This window comes from Pteropus vampyrus, unplaced genomic scaffold (assembly GCF_000151845.1).
Source record: "Pteropus vampyrus isolate Shadow unplaced genomic scaffold, Pvam_2.0 Scaffold349, whole genome shotgun sequence".
Classification (NCBI taxonomy): domain Eukaryota; kingdom Metazoa; phylum Chordata; class Mammalia; order Chiroptera; family Pteropodidae; genus Pteropus; species Pteropus vampyrus.
Genome location: NW_011889130.1, coordinates 1,967,359 through 1,992,300, shown reverse-complemented (window position 1 = coordinate 1,992,300; position 24,942 = coordinate 1,967,359). Strand labels below are relative to the sequence as shown.

The 24,942-nt window shown below is 34.1% G+C and overlaps 2 protein-coding genes across 3 annotated transcripts in view; one reads left to right on the top strand and one right to left on the bottom strand.

Moving 5' to 3' along the window:
- CENPP (centromere protein P) overlaps positions 1–24,942 on the top strand; it is a 206,151-nt gene that overhangs the window by 86,060 nt on the left and 95,149 nt on the right. The gene's annotated exons all lie outside the window — the stretch shown is intronic.
- ASPN (asporin) overlaps positions 9,482–24,942 on the bottom strand; it is an 18,741-nt gene continuing 3,280 nt past the window's right edge. The window contains exons 2-7 of the mRNA XM_023522567.1: positions 24,603–24,715; positions 20,366–20,579; positions 19,272–19,382; positions 13,525–13,618; positions 12,913–13,051; positions 9,482–10,696 (exon numbers count right to left, since the gene is read on the bottom strand). Of these exons, the coding sequence (XP_023378335.1) occupies positions 10,499–10,696; positions 12,913–13,051; positions 13,525–13,618; positions 19,272–19,382; positions 20,366–20,579; positions 24,603–24,715 (869 nt within the window). The 3' untranslated portion in view covers positions 9,482–10,498. The remainder of the gene's footprint in view (positions 10,697–12,912; positions 13,052–13,524; positions 13,619–19,271; positions 19,383–20,365; positions 20,580–24,602; positions 24,716–24,942) is intronic.

The window sequence follows — 24,942 nt, the reverse complement described above, 5'->3', positions numbered from 1 at the left end:
CAGAAAATGAATCCATTAACCTAAGAATCTTTCATTCAAAACAAACAAAAAAGTATATATAAACAAAGGTTATTTATTGGATAGATCTTAAGTTAGAGAATGAAATTCACTCTACTACGTCTTTCCCTGAATATTTTGGCTAATCAAAGTTTTAATGTAACTTTTACCATATATTTCTTCCAAAAATTGTGCTTTTATGGCTGCAAATCTATTTTAATGTTAAATAAATCAAATATACTTTTTAAATTTTTAACAGTAGGAATACTTTCTTAAAAAATGGAAAATTATTTTATCATCATACCTGTTGAGTTTGCTTTAGTTTTCAAGGGTTGCTGAATTTGAAAATCCCGTAAATGAATCAGAAATTCCTAAATTCTTTAACTGAGTCTCTTAAAAATCCACAGTAACTGTATGTCCAAACAGGGCTGTCTCTTGAATTACTGTAGCAATTTAAGCAAATATAATCTGCCTGGAAAACACTTGGGTTGAATTAAAATCATGTATTTCTTTTCATTATCCAAAACTTTGTGGATTCAAATTAAGATGCTTGTGTTCTTGGTCATATTTATGTGGCTTACTTCTTTCTTTTCCTCTTAAATTTGGTTTGAGGTGTGGCAAGAATTTCCTCTAATATGAAAGGCAAACAAAACTAAATGAAACAGCATGTACTGATTACTGTTTTTATCTTCATTTTCATGCCAAAGAATTCCTCAAATTAAGGTCAACTGTAACATGGAGCTCAGTGTCTCAGCAATTTAAGGTGGAACTCACAGTCATCTTGAGACTTTAGTTGTCTGAAACTTTTATTCACACCAATGCTTCCGAACTTCATTAAGACAAGGATCTAGGATTAAAAACATAAAATGTTCTGCATCTGGTTTATTTTTTAAATGAAATAGATTGTCATTGGTTACACAGATTAAATATATCACTTTTCCATACAAAGAATTATACCTCTTTTCTATCAGCTGTCCCCTTTCTTACCTTCCTCCCAAATATACCCACTAGAATGGCTTCTAATAGCCTTTGAAATAAAAATTAATCTCTTGGTTATAGAATTCAGTGTCTTGTTTTCAGAAGGTAAATCTCTTATTTGTCTGTTTTTGTTATGCAAAAAAAATTTTATAGTTTTAAATAAAATGGAATTAGGAACTTCTGCTGACCAGTTACTATTGCCTTTATTTTGCAGATGTAGAAAATTTCCTGATTTCACTGAGCTGTCTCTCCTGAAGAGTAGCAATTAACTGTTTAAATACTATATTTTAATACTAATGTTTTCATATTTTAAACAGAAAGTTAACTTGTATCTCTTGGCGGTGAACTTTGAATTAATTCTTTCCAAGATTGTTTCAAGCTTGTGCAAACTAATAAGGTAAAATGAATCTTGGAGTTTGTTTTTATTTCTTCAAAATAGTGTTTTCCATTAAGTTTTTACAAAGAACTCACAAGATTTATTTTGTTATACTTCAGATTTTTAAAAAATGTAATGTTTTAAGTCATGCTTTGACAATATTGAAAAATGTCTCATCTGTTGTTTGACACACTACTATGTAAAACGTGGCAGGTCATATTTGGGCCAAGATTTCATCTTGTTACTGATCTTTTCCATATGTTTCCTATTAGTCTTTGTTCTTAAACCTCAGGCTTTCCACAGTAAGGAAAAGAGAGCAAATCTGTATACTTTTTCCAAAAATTATTTTACATACCCTCAATTCTTTTGGAAGATTAATTTAAAATCAGCAGCTTAATTTTTATATGATTCCTCAGTTAACTCTGTGATTTGAACTTATGATAGTCATTATGTTGTTCATGTTCCTAACAAATGTGAAAAGAATATTTATTAACAGATAGCTCAAACACACAGAATGAAAAATGTGTAGGAAATTTAAGTGAGATTGACAGTGTCCAGGAGGTTTAGGTTTGGGGGTGGGGGCTGGGATTGGGGGGATTGGAGGCGTGGTTCGATCAGGCCTTAGAGGAAAAGTAGAAACTGTGATTGTGATAATTCAGTTTTAGTTAGGTGGTTATAAATGAAGCAATTGAGGAGGAAAGTCAGTTGAATTGGTGAAAAGTCTAAATTATATTCTATGATTATAATTTGATTGAACTAGGTATGATATCTCAAGGCTAAATAATGTATTGCTGACCTGACTGAGACCTGCTTAATTATGGTCATAAGCATAAAGATTATTCATTCGTTTATTCATTCAGCTAATTACAAAAAAATATTTATATATATTTTTTTCAATTATAGTTGACATACAATATTATATTAGTTTCAGGTGTACAGCACAGTGAATAGACATTTATATAACTTATGAAGTAATCACCCCAGTAAATCCATTATCCATCTGATACCATACATAGTTATTACAATGCTACTGAGTATATTCCCCATACTATATTCTACATCTCAATGACTATTTCGTAACTACCAATTTGTACCTCTTAATCCTCTTCCCCCTTCACCCATCTGCCCCTACCTCCCAATCTGACAACCATCAAAATGCTCTCTGTATCTATGAGCTTGTTTCTCTTGTTTTTTTAACCTGTTCTGTAAATTCCACATATGACATTTGTCTTTCTCTGCCCGACTTACTTCACTGAACACAATACCCTCCAGATCTATCCATGATGTTGCAGATGGTGAGATTTCATTCTTTTTTTAAGCTAAGTAATATTCCATTGTATATATATATACCACCTCTTCTTTATCCATTCATCCACTGATGGATACTCAAGTTATTTCATATCTTGGCTACTAAAAATAAGGCTGCAATGATCATATAGATGCACATGTCCCTTCAAAGTACTGTTTTGGGTTTTTTTTTTTTTTGGATAAATACCCAGAAGTGCGGTAACTGGGTCCTTCTTCGTCTCTTGTTATAGCCTTTGTTTTAAAGTTTATTTTGTATGGTATAAGTATTACTACCATAGATTTTTGTTAGTTTGTTTCCACTTTCATGAAACCTCTTTTTTCATCCCTTTACTTTCAGTCCATGTGTGTCCTTAGCTCTGAAGTGAGTCTCTTGTAGGCAGCATATGTAAGGTCTTATTTTCTTATCCATTCAGCCACCCTATGTCTTTTGATTAGAGCATTTAATCTATTTACATTTAAAGAAATTGTTGATAGATATGTAGTTGTTGCCATTTTGTTATTCATATTTTTAATCTTTTTTCTTCCTTTTAAAGAAGTCCCTCTTAACATTTCCTATAATACTAGCTTGGTGATGATGAACTCCTTTAGGTTTTTCTTGTCTGGGAAGCTCGGTCTGTCCTTCAGTTCTAAATGATAGCTTTGCTGAGTAGAGTAATCTTGGTTGTAGGTCCTTGGTTTTTATTACTTTGAATATTTCATGCCAATCCCTTCTGACCTGCAAAGTTTCTTTTGAGAAATCAGCTGACAGTCTTATGGGAGCTCCCTTAAAGGTAACAAACTGCTTTTCTCTTGCTGCTTTTAAGAGTCTCTCTTTATCTTTAACATTGGGTATTTTAATTATGATAAGTCTTGATGTTAACCTCTTGGATTCATCTTGTTTGGAACTCTCTACACTTCCTAGGATTGAATGTCTATTTCTTTTGCCAGGTTAGGGAAGTTTTCAGTCATTATTTCTTCAACTAGGTTTTCAATTCCTTTTTCTCTGTCTTCTCCTTCTGGTATCCATATGATGTGAATGTTAGTATGCTTGATGTTGTCCCAGAGGTCCCTTAAACTGTCCTCATTTTGGGGGATTCTTTTTCTTGTTGCTGTTCTGATTGGGTGTTTTCTGCTACCTTATCTTCTAAATCACTGATTTGATCCTCTGCTTCATCTAATCTACCGTTAAATCCTCCTAAGGTAGTCTTCATTTCAATTACTGTATTCTTCATTTCAATTACTGTATTCTTCATTTCTGACTGGTTCTTTTTTATGTTTTCTATCTCCACTTTTATGTTTTCTGTCTCTGTTAAATTTTCCCTGAGTTCATCTATTCTTCTTTTCATCTATTCTCTAAGTTCATTGAGCATCCTTATAACTAGTGTTTTCAACTCTGCATCTGCTTGTCTCCATTTTGTTTAGTTCTTTTTCTGGAGCTTTGTTCTGGCCTTTCATTTGGGACATGTTTGTCTTCCCATTTTGGCTACCTCCCTGTGTTTGTTTCTATGTATTAGGTAGGGCTGCTATGTCTCCTGGTCTTAGTAGAGTGTCCTTATGTAGTAGGTTTGCTGTGGGTCCCAGTGGCACAGTCTTCCTTGGTCACCTGAGCTGGGTGCTCCAGGTATGACCCTTGTATGGATTGTGTGTGCCCTCCTTTTGAAATTGAGCCTTGGTTGCTGTTTTCTTGTCAATGGGAGGGACTGACTCTTGGATTGATTGGTTGTGGTGACCATCTGTGATCAGTGGAGGAGCTGCTGTGCAGGGCCTGACATTAAGGAGGGTGCTTTAGCAGGGCTCTGGTGCCTGCCATGTTTGCTCTTTGGGTGTGTCGTCCTCAGATGTGACTCAATAATAATTATGGTAATAACAACAAAAACAGCAACAACCAATTGAAAAATGGGTGAAGGATCTGAATAGATGTTTCTCCAAAGAAGATAACAGATGGTCAATAGACACGTGAAAGTCACAAGTTATCAGAGAAGTGTAAATTAAATTCTCTAGGATGGCTGCAGTCAAAAAGATGAACAATAGCAAGTACTGGTGAGGATGTGGAGAAATTGGAATCCGAATGTATTGTATATAGGAATATACAATGGTCCAGCCACTTTGGAATATTGTCTGCAGTTCCTGAAAAAAGTTGAGCATAAAGTTGCCATTTGACCCAATAATTCCACTCCTAAGTATATACCCAAGAAAAGTGAAGACACATGTCTACACAAAAACTTAAACACTGATATTTATAGCAGCATTATTTATAATAGCCAAAAAGTCTAAATAAATTTTATGTCTATCAACTGATGAATGGATAAATAAATGTGGTCCATCCATACAATGGAATATCACTTGGCAATAAAAGGAAATGAAGTACTGATATTGCTACAGCAGGAATGGATTTTGAAAACATTATGCTACGTGGAAGAAGCCAGTTGTAAAAGACAACATATTACATGATTCCATTAATATGAAATATCCAGAATAGGCAAATCTATAGAAACAGAAAGTGGATTTGCAGTTATCTAGGGTGGGAGTAAATGGGTAGTAACTTTTAATGAGTACAGGGTTTCTTTTTAGAATGATGAGAATGTTTTGAATTTGATTGTGGTGATGGTTGCTATCCTATATATACTAAAAACCATTGAACTATATACTTTAAATGGGTGAATTATATGGAATGTGAATTATATCTCAGTAAAGACTATTAAAAATAATAGTGATGGGAGTACAAATGAATATGATTGGCTATCAGTTGATAGTTTTTGAATCTGAGTGAGAAGTACATTATATTGTTTTACCTACTTCTGCTTCTGTTGTATATTTTCCTTAATAAAGAAGTCTCCAGCACTCAACTTGCAAGTCTAAATATATCAGGACTCCATATGACTGCTTGTGTCCTGTGTGCAGAGCCAAGAATGACACATGCTTTTGCTCTTTAGACTGATTAGTCTGTGTGTTTCTGCCTCTCCAGCATCTGTAAGCTCTTCCTCTGTCCATGTAAGGGCTCATTTTAAAGCAGTTCTCTTTATTCCTTGTTACTATTTTACCAGGAGAAATATATCACTGGTGGGAATGCTTGCTTCACTACAGCATTAGTCAGAGCTGATTGGATGGGAGGATCTGATTTAGAATTCCTCAGAGATTGTGATAAATCTGTTCAATAACACTGAATCATTGAGAAAAAAATGCAGTCTGCGTCTACCTCTGAATAATGCAAAGCACACAGTACGTCTGCGTACGGTGAGTGTAGTAGGTGGGAGAGCTGGAGAGTAGGGTGGGCTGCTAAGATGGAAGAAGAAATGTAGGATAAAAACACATCATGTTCTTAGGGTGAGGATAAAAGTTTTTCTTTCTTCTCACTAATAAGCACTCTGCACTGATTTAATTCAGAAACATATGTTGAGTCAAGGTATTGTGGTAGTCTTTGGTGAAGGGAAGAAAGAGGATACAAAGATAACCAAAATATAGTGCTTGCAACCAAGATGTCTACAAATCCCCTGGAGAATGTTAAAGGAAAGACCAATGTATAAATAGCTATAATAAGTTAGGTTGTGATAAGTGCAAAAGAGAAGCACAATAAAAATACAGGGCAGATTTAGGGAGGTGGGAGGGGGCGAGAAGGCACGTCTGTTTATGAGAGAATCAGGAATATGAGCTGAGATGAGTGACTTTTAACATGGACATTTGAGGTTAGGTAAGATTTTGATGTAAAAGGTGCATGAACAAAAACACAGAAGCCAGAAAACAGAGAGTCTGTTTGAGAAATAGCAAGTAATCTTGAGCTGGAACATCAAAAGATGTAAGAATGAAAGAAAAAGCTCAAAAATTATTATTTGAATGTAGATCATAGATAGTCTTGAGGGGTAGGTTAAGAAGTTTTTGTCATTTAACAATCAGTGGAAACTATTATAGGCTTTTGATGAATAACCAATTCAGATAGCACACAGATCTGTTAGGCTGTTCACGTTAGAGCTGGACTGGTAAAATGAGGCCAGGAACTGATTTTGGTATTCCAGCTAGAAAATAAAGTGATTGTGATATAGTCAATGAGAATTAAAAGGAAAGAATGGATACAAGGAACATGGGAGCTAGGGCAGAACTTGGCACCAGGTAGCTGTGAAGGAGAAAGAGAGTCAGGAATAAATCTGAACAACTGGAGGAAAGACAAAGATAAGAGGGGGACAGTGCAAGTTTGAAGGAAATTGTTTATGATGTCGATTTTGGTTGAGTTTCATGGCTCCAAGTATTTAGGTTTGCTTTTGAGAGTATGTTAACTTCTAAGTGAGGGCCATGTTTGAGAAGTGGATTTCCGAGGCCTTATCTTAGTTAGAGGTTATGGCTGAATGCATAGGATGGATGAGAACGCCAGGGGGCAGATACAAGAGGCCCAAAGAAAAATGTTGGGAACCCTAGCCAGCCATTAAAGGGCAACCTGAAAAATGTGTGCGGAAGTCAAGTAAGTAAAGAGTCTCCAGAAGGAAGCACCATACACAGTTTTAATAATGATGATCACTGACTAAAAAATTAGTGTCTTATCACATTTAGAAGGACAGAGCTAGACTGCTGGGATCAAATCCTAGATCTGCCACAAGTTACTTAATCTTTGTTCCCCAATTTCCACACCAAAAAATCCAGGTATAAAGGTACCTGCCTCATAGAGTTATTGTGAGAATTAAATGAATTAATGCAAGCAAGACATTTGGAAGAATGCTTGAAAATATTTTTTAAATGTCAACTATTATTTAATATTATTCATACAATATGATTTTGGGAAGACAGATTTAGGAGAATTGTTACATCGATTGCAATATGTTACAGACGTGTGTAGAGAGATAATTAAGACCAAGGTAAGCCAATTCTATATATTTTTTTAAAGATGGAATTATGAAGGACAGAAAAATGATAAAATAGTTTAAAGAAGAAAAAAATGATTTTTTAAATAAAAGCCTTAGTTTTAGTGACTTCAAGTGATTTTCTAAAGGTATTGTCTGATTCATGAATTCAATGATCATTTTTTTAGTGTATTATGTCAGAGGATATTGAAATATTTTTTACCATAAAATCCTTAATAAACCCAGTAAGTTGTAGTAATTAATTTGTTTCCAAACTTTAATGGCTAATATTTTGTATTTACCATAAAATAGATTGGTAGCAGAAAACTTCAGTATAGTTTTGGTTGTTTATAATTTTTATTTGTGATTTCTTTTTTGTAAAGTTACAACCAAAAATGGTTAACAGCTGTGGGGTGAAAAACAGAAATGTTAAGTACAGTAAATTAATTGCAGTGATTTCAGTAATTATTTCTAGTATTTAAAATTTTTTACTGTCTTTTCAGAAAAATTTTAACTTAGCTACTTTAAGCTCCACTACTTAAATCATAGGCTAATTCATTTAGATGATTCTAACCTTAGCATTAACCTTATGAATTTAATTATTAATTTTAAGAAATAGATTCTTAAAATTTCAGTGAACATTTGACTTTAACGTATGTTCTTAGAAGTGCTATGATGTGACAGTTTTTATTTTTATGACCTAAAATTAAAATACTTAATTTTAGAATGATTTTCATTGTAATATATTCTTTTATTTTGAAGGATTTCGTAATCTTTAATTTTTTTTGTCAGTTAGTAAGTGCCCAGCATAATTGTTACTCATGTTTTATGAATCTTTATGGTTTACAAAGCATTTCACATACATTTTTATCATTCAATCCTCATAACAATCTAATCGAGCAGTATTGTCACCCTACCCTTTATAGAGGATGAGACAGTTTCAAAGAGATTGTGATCTGCGTAAGACTGTAAATGGAAGTAGATTTCTGTTTTCGTTCTTTCAACTCAGAGTTCCGTATCCCTGGGCTCTTTCTGTTCATCACTGATACAATTTTATTAAACAAAAAGAGCTGTTTTGTTCCAAGTTCTAAACTTGCTTCAGAATTTAGAAATTAAGTACATTTTCTATAAAGCAGTTGTTCTCAACCAGCTTCTATTTGGATCCCTCACTCCCTGTTGAGAAATTGTCAATTGCCACACAGTGCTGTGAGGTGCAGGTGCAGGAGGCATGCTAGTGGGGTAGAAACCAGTGAGCTGCCACACATTCTGCAAAGAACATGTTTTCTATGACCTCCAAAGTTATTTAAAATCTCGTTTTTGAGGTCATTTAACATAAAGATGACTATCTTTCATAGCACAGGCATAATTTGGAGCATTTTAGTACTATTATTAAGAATAAGCATTAATACTATGCTTAAAAAGTTGTATAGATTAAAAAAAATGAAATCCTACCATTTGTAACGACATGGATGGACCTAGAGGTTATTATGCTGAGTGAAATAAGTCAGACAGAGAAAGATAAATACCATATGATTTCACTGATATGTGGAATCTAAGGAACAAAAAGAACAAACTAACCAAAAAAAACCTCACAAATATAGTGGACAATTTGGTGACAGACAGAGGGGAGGTAGGGGAGTTGAGGGCCTGGGAGAATGGAGTGAAGGATTAAAGAAGTACAAATTAGTAGTTGATAGTTGGACATGAGGATGGGGAGCACGGCACAGGGACTGCAGTTTATATTAATATGATGGCTAAGTGGAGGGCCAGGGGAGGGAGCAATTGGGGGGATCATTTTATGAACTATATAGATGTCTAACCAATGTACTGTAGACTTGAAACTAATTTAAATAAATAAATTTATTTTAAAAAATAAATTAAAAAGTTGTATAGCAATTAGAGTTTTCTGAAAAATAGTTCTTGGGTGAGAGAAGAAAAATTAAAGCAAAGCACAAATGTTTTCTTTCAAACCAATATTTTAATGTTTTCCTTATTTTCTAGTTTTACTTCTGTTGAATGCCAATAAAAAATACATAAAATACTCTTAAATTTTATATAATTTCTGTGTGTTTTACTTAATGCTCTGCCTAATTAGTTAAACTAGGTGTGTTTTTTAGAGTTATCCAGTCTGTACATATTTGAGGAGACAATTTGGTGTAGAATTTATAGTGTCCAGGCTCTTCCAACCAACATCTTACAAAGGGACACCTTGAAAATATTCCTTAGTGTTGCAGTGACAATGTTACATAACCTAACAGTTGATATACTATTAAAGCTTATAATAACTGTGGTAATAAAAAATATGAGTTACAGATTTTATGTAAACACTCACTATGCATTTTATAGAAGTTTTATAATCGAGTAATAATTATTTTTTAAAAAAGCATGTGCTATAGCTCAAAAACCAGCTCTGTGAATAGCACCTGTTGAGTTAGTAATGAACACTTACAGAGGACTTTATTATAAAGGGTTAGTTTTAAACATATAGACAGTAAGGCTCTAAGACATGAGAATTTGAATAAGATTATATTAAACCATACTTCAACATTATTAGAAATATTATAGTACTACCCGAGTTATTAAAGAAAGAATAATGAGAGTATAATGTCCTCTTCATATTACTGTCCTTGTCAATTTTGTTTTTCTAACAGCAAATGAAAGCACAGATTTAGCTAAGTCAAGCATTCCATTTACAGTACAGTTCTTTTTAAAAATGCACTTGATAACAAAGTGTTAAATATTGAATGTCTCTTGTTTTGTTAGTGGGGAAGAATGTTTAAGCATGAGATATATGCAAAATCATTTGTTTGTAGAAGAAAACTGCAATAGATGCTTGTTTCTCTCAATCTTGATTTATCAATAGTTTTGCAAAATTCTGTTGAAATTTTTTGTCCTAAAGTAAGACATGAGACTTAACACATGGGAATAGATTTTTGCTTCCATGCATAATACCACCATTATTAATATAGTTCAAGTATTCCAAAAGTAACATTTTTGAATTTTGTATTAAATGGATATTATCGATTACTAATTATTACTTTCTGAAGTTCCCAAGCTGAACACTCATTCTGCTCAAAACACAACGAAATGTTGCAGGTTGTACTTCCCAATACTTCACTGGGTTGTTGAATAAACTTATTGCACTGTATAAAGATTTCTTCATCTTTGGCACTGTTGGGCAGAAGTCATTCACTCCCACTTTCGTAATTGAATTAGAATGAAGGAAGATTATCTGTTGTAGTAGGAAAAAATGGATTAAAAATGTACAGTAAATGTAAAATGAATAGATTAAAAATACACCAATAAATGTGAAAAGATATTCTGTTCATAGGCAACATTTTTCATGAGCTTTACACTGATTCGAATGCATTTCACTTAAAATATTAAATAATATAACAACTCAGCCTCATTTGTTATACATGAAAGTGCTCTGTGTGTGAAATATGCCAGGGCCCCAGAGCACACTGCCTAGTCAGCACATACCACTCTCCTCTACATATATACATAAGTATTTGTATGTGCGCACGTGTGCGTATGTGGTTAATTCAGTGCCATGTGTACAATATGTGTTAAATAAGTATTAAAAATGAACAGAATAATGAAATTTAATGCTTCAAGCATTAGACTTGCAAAACGATTAAGAATTGTTAGTTAGCATTTCCTGTGATTGAGAGAGAGAAGTATAGAGCTGCTTTTTTTGTAAGTTGCTTTATAGTGGAGTATCTGTTAACATCTTAAATCTATATCTGGAATATGGCATCAATAGTTAAATCTTTATTTGCACCAATGGACAAAATACAGTTTTATAGGTGTGTATAGGCCTTTTAAAATTAAATTATTACTCAGAATGGACAGTATAGAAACTTCCCTTCATTCCCTTTAACATCCCTTTGAATTTCTTCTTTGTTCCTTTTTGGCAACTGAAATTTCTGGGAATTAAAAATGGTCTCTTTAATTGACTGCATTTTGACATATAAAAAAGTAAGAGCCTTTTGCTGGCAAAGCTAAGATACTACTATTTCTACCTTTAGATTCTGCCTTTATGTCTTGGTAAGATTAATCTAAGCCAGTTATGAGAACTCTAGGCATTCCTAAAACCTTTTATGTTTGATATTAGAGCCCCCTCTGCCCTCTGTTTTGGAGATATTGTGACAAATGCTTTATATGGTTCCTGGCATTTCCTGGCAGCTCAGTGTCAGTGTAAGGTGTAGTTTACCACAGCACTGACCTCATTGGGAATGGGAAACAGTGCTGGACATGGGTCTTTTTGCTTTGTGGACATTTGTTGAATTGTATCCTTATGATTTCTGTTCTTTGTTAGTGTTATAATTCTACTCGTTAAAAAAAAAAAAAAATGCTAGCAAGAGTAAGGGTAGATTCAAGAGTGCCCAGAAGCTGGGATCAGAGTTGTAAAGTACGCAAAGTTGGGATAGCTTGAGAAAAGGAAGACTCAGGTCATGCTCACTGGTTAACAATAGACATTTAAATGTAACATTTGAAAAAGCCAAAGCAAAAGTTGTAACTTTGAAATGAGCATCTGCATATAGCACATCCATTTCGATATTTTCTGTCTCAAAGGAGTGCACTTAACAAAACTTACTTAAAGGTAGATAGAAAAGAAATCTAGAAGAAAGAAGTGACTCAAAGCCTAGTTTTGTTCAATGTGGTTTTGCCTCTTGAAAGATGACAATGTTGTATAGCAAGGAAAGCATATGAGAAAAATGGACTAAGGTAAAATGGGATTAAGTAGAGATTCTTAATTTGAGGTCCATAGGTGAGAATCAGGGAGATCTGTGAAACTACTAAAATTATGTGTAAAATATTGTCTCCATTTTTTGTTCTTGGGAGCATCTAAAGCTTTATCAGATCCTCCACGGATTCTGTGGCCCCTCCAGGTGAGAAAGAAAAGATTTCTAATAATGAAGAACAAGAAATGTGAATTCATAATGCTCCAAATACTGACTTTTAATTTTATATTCTGGCTGAATTTTTTAAAAAGCACACTCACATTTTATCTAGCACCACATTGGTGGTGAAAATACCTAGGACCTCATCTATGTGGCCTGTCTTCATTTAATGTTTCCAGAATGAAAGGATATGTGATCCTACTTGGTTTCTTTATGGCCAGTTCTGCCTTTACATAGCCACTGCCAACCCAGAAACCTGAAATTAGCTGGGAAATTAGCTAGTACCTCTGCCATAATGGCCTTAGCAGTTTCAGTAGGAGAAAAGGAAAGAGATGGAAATGGGTACCTGAGTGTTGCAGCTGATGTTTCCATAGCAGCTGTTCTCCTAACCACTTTCCTGCTGTATAAAATACCTCACACAACCTGGAGGGTCATTACGTGTGACTTACCCTTGCTACTTGCTTGGTCTTTGCTTCATGTACTAATAGGTTTCATAAAAACAAAAGTACAATATCTACGAAACATGAGTAGAATGTTTTACCTGGAGGTATTTCAATTCTTGTAATCCTGAAGGGATTTTTTTTAGTTTATTGTTTTCCAAGTGTATTTCTCTTATACGTGGTATATTAGCAAGACTTCCATTTTCGATATCTGTGATTCTGTTGTTTCCTAGGCCCAGCCTAAAAGTAACATAAAATTCATCAACTCTTAAGTAAATGGTATGATACAGTTAGCTGAAAACACAACAACCGAGTTAGAAATGTAAACCTGTCATATAATACATCTATATGTATATATGTGTGTATATATATATATGTTCATATGATATATATATGTTCAGAGAAAGGTATATCATGGTTTTATTTAATAATCTATTTCAGTATGTAACAGCCCTCTCCTCCACTGTCAGAAAATTCTTTAACCTATAGTCAACAAAAGGGACATTTGAAAAGGGCCATCTTCTCATTCCACTTGGTGCCCTCTTTCATTACTGAGAGAATAATAGCAGTTCCTTCCAGTTTTCTTTTCACACTCTCCAGTAGCAACAATGAAAATCTTGATTAGGTCCCTCTACACATTTTCCAAGAAGTTTCATTAATATCTTCATCATATTGGAATACCCCTTCTGAGTTAGGATTTTGGGAACTTTTACCTTTGCAGATCTTTGTATCGTTTAAAATCCTCAAGTTCCACAGTTGAAATTTTATTATAATCTAAATGAAGCTCTAATAAAGTTGATGGTAGTTCTGATGATAAGGAAAGAAATATATGTTAGATCAAGATCAAGCTGTATTGATTATTGTTAAGTTTCACATTATAGACTTCAAGTAATTTTTTTAGGCATCTGCTTTTTTTTAAAACTTTTTATTATGTAAAATTTCAAACATACACAAAAATAGAAGCTAGTATTTTGAACCACCATGCTGTTGCCCAGCTTCAACAATCCTCTATATTTCTAATCTTGTTTCCTTTACCCCACTGATTATTGATTATTGACTTATTGATTTATTTTTATTCACTTATTTTTTGTGGAAGTATTTACAATTAAATTCTATACATGCCATTTCACCTGTAAAGATTTAACTAGATGTCTCTAACTCATAAAGTCACCTTTTACTTACGCAACCATCATGTCAATAAATATTAGCAATACATATTTACTGTCATCTAATATTCATTTCCTTAATGATCTCAAATGTATTGTTTTACAGTTGATTTGTTCAAGTTGGGGTCCTAGTAAAGTTTACATTATACATTTGATTTTTATATCTTAAAATCTGTTACTCTTTTTTCTTCCTCTTCTATTGATTTCTTTCAGATTTTGATTTGTTTGAGATACGCACTTATGGGTTGGGCTGATGACTTCCACAAGATAGCTCATCATGATCCTCTACCCCTCCTTATTTCTTATGACCTGGTAGTTAGAACTAGAGACCAGATTAGACCTGATGGTCTTAGCATTCATTAATGACTGTTCCCTAGATCCATTACTTCTTTAAGAATGGGAACATGGTGATTTTCCTGATTTTGTCATTCTTCATGCATTTACTAAATGGAATTCTTCTCTAAAGAATTTTCTTTCATCAATTATTTAGTTATTATGCAATACAGTTTTATAGGGAAGGCAGCATAAATGCTTGATTCTTTCAAGAAATGGTACAATGCCCAGAGAGGACCAGTGAAATTTGTAAAATATCACAATAAACACATGAATTTTTATGCTATTTGATATGTTTGGTCCATTGCAGGATTTATTTTCTTTTAGTAGTGGTTTCTGCATGAATTAAGAGAAGCATCCCTTAATTACTTAATCTGCCAGTACCACCTGGCACATGGCAAGTACCCTGTGAACGTCTGCACCTTCTCTTTTTACACCTGTGTATCCTGACCCCAGGCCTTCCCAGATTAACTGAAGCAGAAATAAAAGATACTAACCAGAAATTTCAGTCAAATTTCATTTTATCAGTCCTATATAGGACCTGATATTATATGTAATGCCTAGCATTAAAAATATAAGGTATCATTTGACAACCAAAAGTTTTAGTTAACTAGCTGGAAAAAGTGGTTTTTTTTCAACTCTTGTTGAAATATTTCCTTCCTATATTAGTGATAAAGAATGATAAAGGTAATTGAAGCATCTTTATAAATATCAATTATGTTGATTCCAGAATCTACTTTGAACTTTAAAAGTAAATAACTAACTATAAAGCAGGAAAATAATTCTAAACTGAGGGTTCTAATTTCTTGAATTCTGATTAGTTGAGCTTAATTATATTTATAGAATGACTATATACTCACTTCAATAAGTAAAAGAAAAGTTTTTGTTTTCAAAGCCTTTAAGTATTGAACAAATCTATCATTCATACAAAAAATCACTAGAAAAATTCATCATAAAGTATGCCAACCTATTCTAGAATATATTGTAGCAAATCAAAAAAGAGAAATCTCTGTTCATGTTGAGGTATCAGGAAAACTTCTTGTCTTTCTAGAACTTGAAGGGACTGTTCCATCCTTTAGGATGTAAAAAAAGTAGATAACCAAATATAAAAGTGTATCATCTGTATACACTGGATAAATAAGCAAAGATATGAATTTAGGTAGAAGCTCATTGACTGTCAACAAATATTAGCATACTTTTGTACAAATATTTCTTTTCCTACCGTATCTTCAAGCGGATCTTTCCCCCTTTCCACGTAATACTATTATGAAGTAAAATTTTCCAGATGAATAAGGAGAACATTTTTCACTCTCCTTATGTTAACTTGTCAGATCTGGTAAGGACCCTGTGGTCTTAATTTATTCTGCCACAAGGGGTAGTAATGATTGAATTATAACAGGCAGTAAGCCTTAACATTTTAGCAAATAAATTATAAAACAAAGAATGTAACTGGATTTTGAATGTCATAGAGATGCTGAAGTAGTTATGTAGGTTGACAGATTTGATTCCAGTTTAAATTTCTAAAGATATAAAATGTTCCTTTAGGCTTTGGAAGAATTTTGAGAAGCTTAACCTTTATTTTTGAGATACACTTTGAAACTTGAAGAGAATTGCAATCAGGATGTTTTGCAGTATATGGAAGACTGCTGGTGTCAATCTAAAGAGCAATGACAACTTCAGGATGCCTCCGAGCCACAGCTCTGGGACAGTGCCCTTCTCTTCAGCATCTCTTATCTCTGAGCTGTCTCTCCCTCTTCCTGTTCACCTTCACTCAATGTTAGCTTCCAGCATATGGAAGGGATTTTATATATTATTTAACTTGTTAGGTAGAGTTTGTATTTTGTTGTTGTTCTAAAGATGAGAAAGTAAATATTATAACATTTTTTGGTTTCTTGTAGAAAAACAGCCACCTAAATTAAGGGGTTTTCTAATTGTGTAGTTCTGAATTAAACTGGTTTTTCCTGTATAAAAAAAACACACACACACAAAAAACAAACAAACAAAAAAAAATCTTTCCACTTTAGATGGTTTTCTCCTAAGCAAAAGATCATCAGTTGATTAATAATAGCAGCTCTGCTATATCTTTTAAATTATTAGTTTACATTTGTTTTGTTAATCTTCTGGATCTGGTGGGTAGTAGAAAAGGAGTTATGGTGAAGTTGTTACTTTTACTACAGATACTGAAAGACACAGCTATGTGCAAGAAAAATATATTATTAACCATAGGGGCTATTTCTGATCCAGGTAGTCATCATAGCAGAGAGAAAGAACACCCTTGTCAAGGATGAGGAAAACAACACTTTGAGCATGAGTCCTGAGAAAGGCAATCCTATCCAGGAAATCATTAGACTAGGAGCTTTCGGTAGTGTTTTAGAAAACTGGTCCAGTAGCAAACTTAAGTATTTTACTTTGAGGTGCCAGCTTCAGGTCACATAATAAAGAGTGTGGTACTCATTCCAGTAATAGTTATGTCATGAGAGGGCATTTAACATTGTCCTCACACCTTTCTGTGCATTGATTTATTAATCTGCACAACACCTGTGTGAAGAAACAAGGTACAGAGCACCTTGCCCTAAGTTCATGCCCTTCCTTGCCAGAGCCGCCATTTATCTTAGTCTGGCTTCAGAGGCCGACCTGGGACGACCACTGCTACACAGCTGGGACAAGGGTTTCTGTGCCTGTGCATCTATCTCTGCTTTCTCCTCTACAAAATTCTCACCTCTAAGAGGCACTTCAAAGAATGACAGCTGTAGATGAATAAATGTCAGGAAAGAGAAGGAAAATAAAAAGTTTATTTCTTCTTAATGTTTTTTCTCATTGGGGAGAAAAGATTCTGGTTTCAAGGAGATAGAAGACCTGTTCTCATAAAATTATAAGTCATTAAAAAAAGAAATTGAAGAAGATACAAATAAATAGAAGCATATATTGTGCTCATGGGTAGGAAGAATCAACATCACTAAAATGGCCATACTCCCGAAAGCAATCTGTAGATTCCGTGCAGTCCCTATCAAAATATCAACGGCATTTTTCAGAGAGCTAGAACAAATAATCCTAAAATTTATATCAAACTATAAAAAACCCCAAATAGCCGTGACAATTTGAGAAAGAATAACAAAGTTGGAGGGATCACACTACCTGATATCAAACTATACTACAGGGCTACAGTAATCAAAACAGCATGGTACTGGCATAAAAACAGATAGATTGATCGATGGAACAGAATAGAGAGCCCAGAAATAAATCCACGCCTGTATGCTCACTTAATATATGACAAAGGAGGCAAGAATATACAATGGAGTAAAGACAGTCTCATCAATAAATGGTATTAGGAAAATTGGACAGATATATGCAAAAAAAAAGAAACTGGACCAGCTTATTACACTGTATACAAGAATAGACTCAAAGTGGATTCAAGACTTAAATATAAGACCCGAAACCATAAAACTTCTAGAAGAAAGCATAGGCAGTAAACTGTCTGATAGAGCTAACAGTAATTTCTTTTTGGATATATGTCCTCCAGCAAGGGAAACAAAAGAAAAAATAAATAGGACTACAACAAAAAAAGATTTTGTACGGCAGAGTAAACCATCAACAAAACAAAAAGACAACTGACTGACTGGGAGAAGATATTCACTGATGATACATCTGATAAGAGGTTAATATCCAAAATATATAAAGAACTCATACAACTCAATAACAATAAAACAAACAATCCAATTAAAAAATGGCAGAAGATCTGAACAGATACTTCTCCAAAGAGAAGTAGATGTCTATAGCCAATAGACATATGAAAATATGCTCAAGGTCACTAATCATCAGAGAAATGCAAATTAAAACCACAATGAGATATCACCTGATACCTGTCAGAATGGCTATCATCAATAAATCAAAGAACAAAAAGTGTTGCCGGAAAAAAGAGAACTCTCATACATAGTTGGTGGGATTGCAAATTGGTACAGCTGCTATGGAAAACAGTCTGGAGGTTTCTCAAAAAATGAAAAATGGTTATCTATACCTTTTGATCTAGCAACTGCACTTCTGGATATTTATCCAAAGAAAACCAAAACAATAATTTGTAAAGGTCTATGCACCCCTATATTCATGGTAGCACAATTTACAATAGCCAAGATATGGAAGCAACCTAAATGCCCATCAACAGACAACTGGATAAAGAAGTTATGGTTCTGGTTCGTTCCTGGGTTTTGGCACCAAAACAAACGAACGAACACAAACAAAAGCAAATAAAACAAGCAAACAAACAAAAAAAAGTTATGGTTCATATATACAATGGAATATTACTCAGCCATTAAAAAAAAAAATGAAATCCTACCATTATAACGACGTGGATGGACCTAGAGGTTATTATGCTGAGTGAAGTAAGTCAGATAGAGAAAGATAAATACCATATGATTTCACTTATATGAAGAATCTAAGGAACAAAAAGAACAAACTAATCAAAAACAGACTCACCAATATAGAGGACAATCTGGTGAAGGCCAGAAGGAGAGGTTTGGAGGTTGGGAGAGTGGAGTGAAGGATTAAAAGAAGTAGAAATTAGTAGTTGATAGATGGTCATGGGGGGTGGGGGGCACAGCATAGGGAATGCCATTAACATTAATGTATTGGCTAAGTGGAGAGCCAGAGGAAAGAGCAATTAGGGGGATCATTTTATAAACTATATAAACATCTAACCAATGTACTATATACTCGAAACTACTAAAATAAAATTTTTTAAAAAAGATTCTGGTTTTACTCTGACAAAAAAAAAAAAGCACCACATATGGCTATTTATGTGTGCACGAGAAAACACCAAATTTCATACTACTCCAACCAGCTATACTGGTAAAAAAGATTCTAATTACAGTGTGATTTTTGACAATTATACAGTTTACAGCATCACATTAATAGTCACTTAAGGATGACAATTAAAAAAATATATCTTAAATAAAGTAAATACGAACCTTTAGGAATTGAAGTCAGTTTTGCTTCTGCAATTCTGATATGGAACACTGTCACCCCTTCAAATGCCCCTGGCTCAATCCCATTACTATCAAGAGGGTTTGCACTCATTTCTGTGAGGGGAAATTACATAGTATAGCATACATATGTTATATAAGAAGGAAACTCAACAATGCAGAGATACACATCCCAAGAAAATTCTGAGAAATAGGAGCATTGCTTAGACTCTTTTTCATTCAGTGTATGTACTTCTATGTCTATTTACTCCCCTTTCTGTAAGTCTGAGAAAAAGACTGCTTTGTATTACATAGGATGGAGTATATAACACGGTCACTGTTTTGCTTTAAATTACAAAATTAGCAACTTATACTCTCTTCCAACCATGAATTTGTTCAACATGATCAAGGATTCATTGTAGTAATTTTACATTAGAAAAAAAGGTCATCCTTCATATTATTCAAAATGTATGTGTTTGCCAGTATGCATTTATTTGTCATCTAAACTTTTAAAATTATGTTATTTAGAAATTGTTACTCAGTTAACAGAAATATAATCGAGAACATTCCAGTAAGTGCCAGGCACTTGGTTGAATTAGATAAGCAAATAAATGAATGAGAATATTGGTTAGGAATTTTGAATGGATATTGTAGGGAGTGTGGTTATTCCATGGGAGTTAGAAGTAAAATAGGGTGGAATTTAAAATATACAACAAAAAAATTCATTAGCTCAATAATTTTAAGCAAATAACGAAAAGTTAGATGTACATTTGAAACAATATCTGAATTAATTTGTTACAATATATTTGAGTATGTTGCACTACTACCTTTAAATTAAGAATAACAGATTTGACCTATTATGGTACAGTCAGAAAAACTAGGTGTTTCGTAGTGGGAGTGTATGTATATTACAAAAGGCATCTTTCAGTGCTATAAATTTTGTACAATAGTTTAATTGATTTATAAATGGCTTATCTAGGTAAAGGTTATTAGATTCAAAAAATTAATTTTGGGAATTATCAGTCTTAATAATGATGATAAAAATCTCTACCTTTGCATATTACATATAATTTCTAAATGTCTCATTTGTAAAAACTTACCCAGAACATGTAAAGTATTCATTCCTTTGAATGTCTCCTTTTGTATTTTCTTAACTTTATTATCGTGAATTCTGAGTTCTGCTAATGATTTGGGAAGGTTAAGTGGTATTTCATTTAGTTGATTGTGGGACAGATATAGCCTTCTCAACTTCTTTGTGGTTAGAAAGGCTTTTGGATGAATCTTTGTTAGCTTGTTGTTGTTCAAAATCAAAGCCTAAACAAAGCATAAAAAGTTACATCATATTAGGAAGCAGTAATTCTATAGTAATTAGTTACTCATGGAAATCAATGCAAATAATAACATTTCATATGTTTGATTAACCATGTAAATAAATTTTCAGCCCAGTCTAAACAAAAACAAAACAAAAACTACTGAATTGGAACAGTGTGCAAAAGCTTTAGTGATTGCTTTTGTGCCTTTGAGTAAGTGATGCATTCATGCGGTTGAGGCCCCCTCCAGTTTTCGTTTCCTTTCATAGAAGTAATTGATGATATTAATTTTATCTTACTTAAAATCTATGTACTCTGCAAAATTAAGTGTAGTGCACACCAAATACATTTTTGCATGCTTTTATTATCTACTTTTAAAACCTCACTTCTTTCATTTTTCCTAATGTTTACCATCTTTCCCAGAATATAGGCCTGTCGGAATAAACGCCTACAAAACACCCTCAGACATATTTCAGACATTTGGGAGACAGTGGTGGGTCCTAAGGAATGACTCAACCCTTTCTCAGTTCCATGTGATGTTAGCAGCACCCTTTAGAGGAGGCAACCTCGCAGTAAAAGTGCTTGTAGCAGTGCAACTCTGTGACTTCCACAGCTAAGCCCTTTGTGCCACATAAAGCATTATGACTGCCTCTGTCTTGGTCTGCTGGCATGTAAGAACTTCAGAAACAAAACCGAGCAAGTCCTTGGCAACTGGGACTTGTCAATCACCCTAGTAATTATTTTCACTACAAGATTAACATAGTTTAGCCCTTGCTTTCCTGCCAGATTTTGCAGAAATAATTTTTGATGTTTCCTACGAGCAATGGCAGGTAGCTTAGCATTCCTTAAGACTTTTTATACCTCTGTGCTAGTCTGGATCCTCTCATTCTTTCAGGGAACAGCTGTAGATTAATTCCTTTTATGAATTTTGTCTGCAGTCCCATTCTATAACATTCTTCCTATTTCCAGACTGAGTTAATATGTCTTTCTGGTATTATTCATGTTATTGTTGCACAGAAGAAATACAAATGCTTTGGCAGTTAAACTCCTTTTATTTTTATATTTATTCGTTTCACTGTCGGTGCTGTGCTTCGCCCTTTTCTTACCCCCCTTTCAGACATATCACTACTGTTAAAATTTTTACCTGAGAAAAGTTAAGCCTAGCATAAGAGATGAAACTACATTTTGTTACCAACTGGTCAATTGTACTCCTTTCTGAATGTATGATGCCAATTAAGATTTTGTTCCTTTTACCTTTGGTTATACTGAAATATGGGTCTGGGAAAGGAAGGCAAGTTGGTGAACTCACACTCAACCCCATGAGATAAATTTAACAAAAATTATTTCTTTCCTTTTAGTGATGAGGAAGTGGGCATGGTGAAGAAAATTGACTTGCCTCCTGCGTGGCCCAGCCCCTTGGCCCTGCACACTTTGTTCTTCCTGTTGTGTGCACTTCCTGTGGGCTGCCACTGTAAGGAGCCCCAAAGGGAACGTGTGCTTCAGTTAGATCCAATCATCATGTATGGGGTTTTGTTTTCTTTTTCCCCTCTGGTTAAGATATACAGTTGTCAGAGCTGCATAAAAGGAAGTATAAGTAACATAAAACGGGGTAGGAACTTTTATGTAGTACCATCAAATGCTGCCCCAGCAAGTTAGATGAGCAGAATATCTCCAGTTAAGCTGTACTTTCAGTGTTGGCTTTTTGCATAAAAATTCCAAAAGTAGTAGTCACAGAGTCCCAAACAATGTGGTTATATGTAAGGACAGAAGATGAGAAAAGTATAGCCTTTCAGAAGTAGGACAATGATTTTTCATGATGAATGTGGCTGTAATAATGGACTGAAAGTGAACAAGGAGTATGAGTATATGTGTGTGTATATGTGTAATGATCTCGTGTTCTCTAATGCTGAATTGTCCTTTGTATAAGAACCACAGTGCCAAACAAGCCATTAAAACATAATATAGAGAATTTATAGAATAGCTAAACGTTTTGATTCTCTTAAAAAATAGGTACCATATAAGATGATATTATAATTAAATAAATGTTTTGAAATATACAGGATGCCCACAATTCAAGTATAAAGTATGTACTTTAAAAAGTACTTTAAATTAGTATATTGGCCAGTCTGGAAACACTAGGCTGGTGACAATAGTAGTTATAGTTGGGTGTTGAACCTTACATATATTCACTCATGTAGTCTAAATACCACTCTGAAATCCATGCTATTGTTATATTCCTTTTACAGCTGAGGAAGGTCGGGCTTAGAGAAGTAAGATATGAGCCCAGGTCCCCTACACTGTAGAACGCTCTCCCTCCCAACACAATGCTATATAGAAATGGACTAAAAGAAAATTAACAAGGCCTAAGACAGCTTCTGACACCTTTTAAATTCTCATTTCCCAGTGATTAGCAGAAATACATGTGGACTAAGTCCCTTTAACACTCCTAAAATGTAAATAAATAATGATATGGTGACTTAAAAAATTTATATAATTTCAGTATTAAATATGACTATTCTTTTGATTATAGCTGAATATAGGTTAAAGAAGTGGTGGAAGCATTCATAGGCTATATTTCCAACTTTTGAGGATAGAATAATGGCCTTACCATTCTCCAAAAGTATCTGTAGTCTGAAGTGAGTAGGGTGGACTGGATGGATCCTTGATGGAGTCTGTTGTGCTATTTCTGTTTATCTTAATATTTAAGTGAGTCCTCTGTTATAAGATAAATATATGTTCTTCTAGTTGCTCATATATATGACAACTATGGTATGTATGAAGCCTACCCAAATCTGAGCTGTGTGCATGGTACATTTGAAAGGAAAGGGAGCAATCAAGGGCCCATGAGCTCAACTGTCTGGAAGCTCAGGGAAGAAAATGGCTTTGCAGGGAGGTTGACTTGGCTGCCTTTAGGCACCACTCCTTCCAGGCAGGCTTGGCCTGTGGATTGAGCAAGAGAGCCTAGTAAAGAGCATCCCTTGTGATGCCTAGAACATGATCAGCCTGATTGTCCTTGCTCATCCAGCTGACAGACAGGCACTGGTTTGCATAATGGAACTCAATAGTCCCCTTTCCTTGCCTTCTGGAACAGGTCAGTAGGGTCTATGCACTGACCTGAGGGTAATGAACGGGCAGGCAGGGTCGCCTCAAGTCTCTCAGATACAGGAGGATAACAGGTCTGTGTGGATGGCAGCAACAGACATGTCATGGTGTCTCTGCCTTCCCCTCTTAGTGCTATAACTCTGCTGCAGATGACAAGATCCACACTTCTTCTCTCTAGCACAGCATAAGAATGTGAGAAAATGGCCTGAAAGAGCAGTATTGGCTTACCACTATAGCCTAGTGCAGAAAAGAGACCCTAACGTCATGCTGAGGGGAAGAGATGATACGCCATGCCTGTGACAGTGTGGAATCAGCTTCTCCCAACAAATTAATTCCAAATTAAATTATAAATTTTACTTGCTAAAATCTAGAGGCCCAAAATGTTAAAAAGAGAAATAAGAATCTTTTAAATCTTAGAAAATTAAAATATTAATAATTATAATAAGGAAAAAAATTTCATCTTTAAGGGTCTAGGAAAAAAAGCCTTATATTAGTCAATTAAATATATTGCATGTGTTACTGTTAGACATTTGTGGTGCCTTAAGTCAGTGGGTTTGAGTACAGATTTTCTTATACTATATGCTAATGAGTTCCTATAAATAATCATAATCTTATTCATTTTAGTGTATAATGACTTTAATTATCTAAATGAATCATAAGCTCATTTAAGGACTATTTACTTAATTCTGAAGTCACTGCCTATCACCAGGCTGTTATTCAGCAAACATCAGTTGCATTGAATTATTAATTGAATTCTATAATATTTCATTAACTCGAACACTGCTGATTAACAGGGATTTTGTCATTCCAAAAGTAGTAGTCACACAAAAAAGTAAGGCTTGTTTACATGAACAAATACAAGTAATCACTTTAGCAGTGATAGAGATTTTCACTCATATTTGAAGATATGAGGATATATTCTTACATAAAGTGAAGTGAGTCCTTTAAAATCATTTTCTTTGATTTCCTTAATTTTATTGTTTTGAAGGTCAACCATTCGAGTATCAAATGGAATGTTGCTTGGGACGGAGGACAAACCTGAGAAATAAACAAATATGTTACATACATGTATGCTGAAGATGAGATTGCCAATATGTTACAAATGTGCGTTTGTTAAAATCTATTAAGGAACAGGTGACTTAACATGTGATAGATGACAAAAACATTGTTCTTTGGAAAGGCCCAAAGAGCTTTTCAAGTAACTTATTTATTTTTACAAGGTGTCTAGCAGGGTCTAGCTGTCACTGCCCATCTGCTGCAAGGTA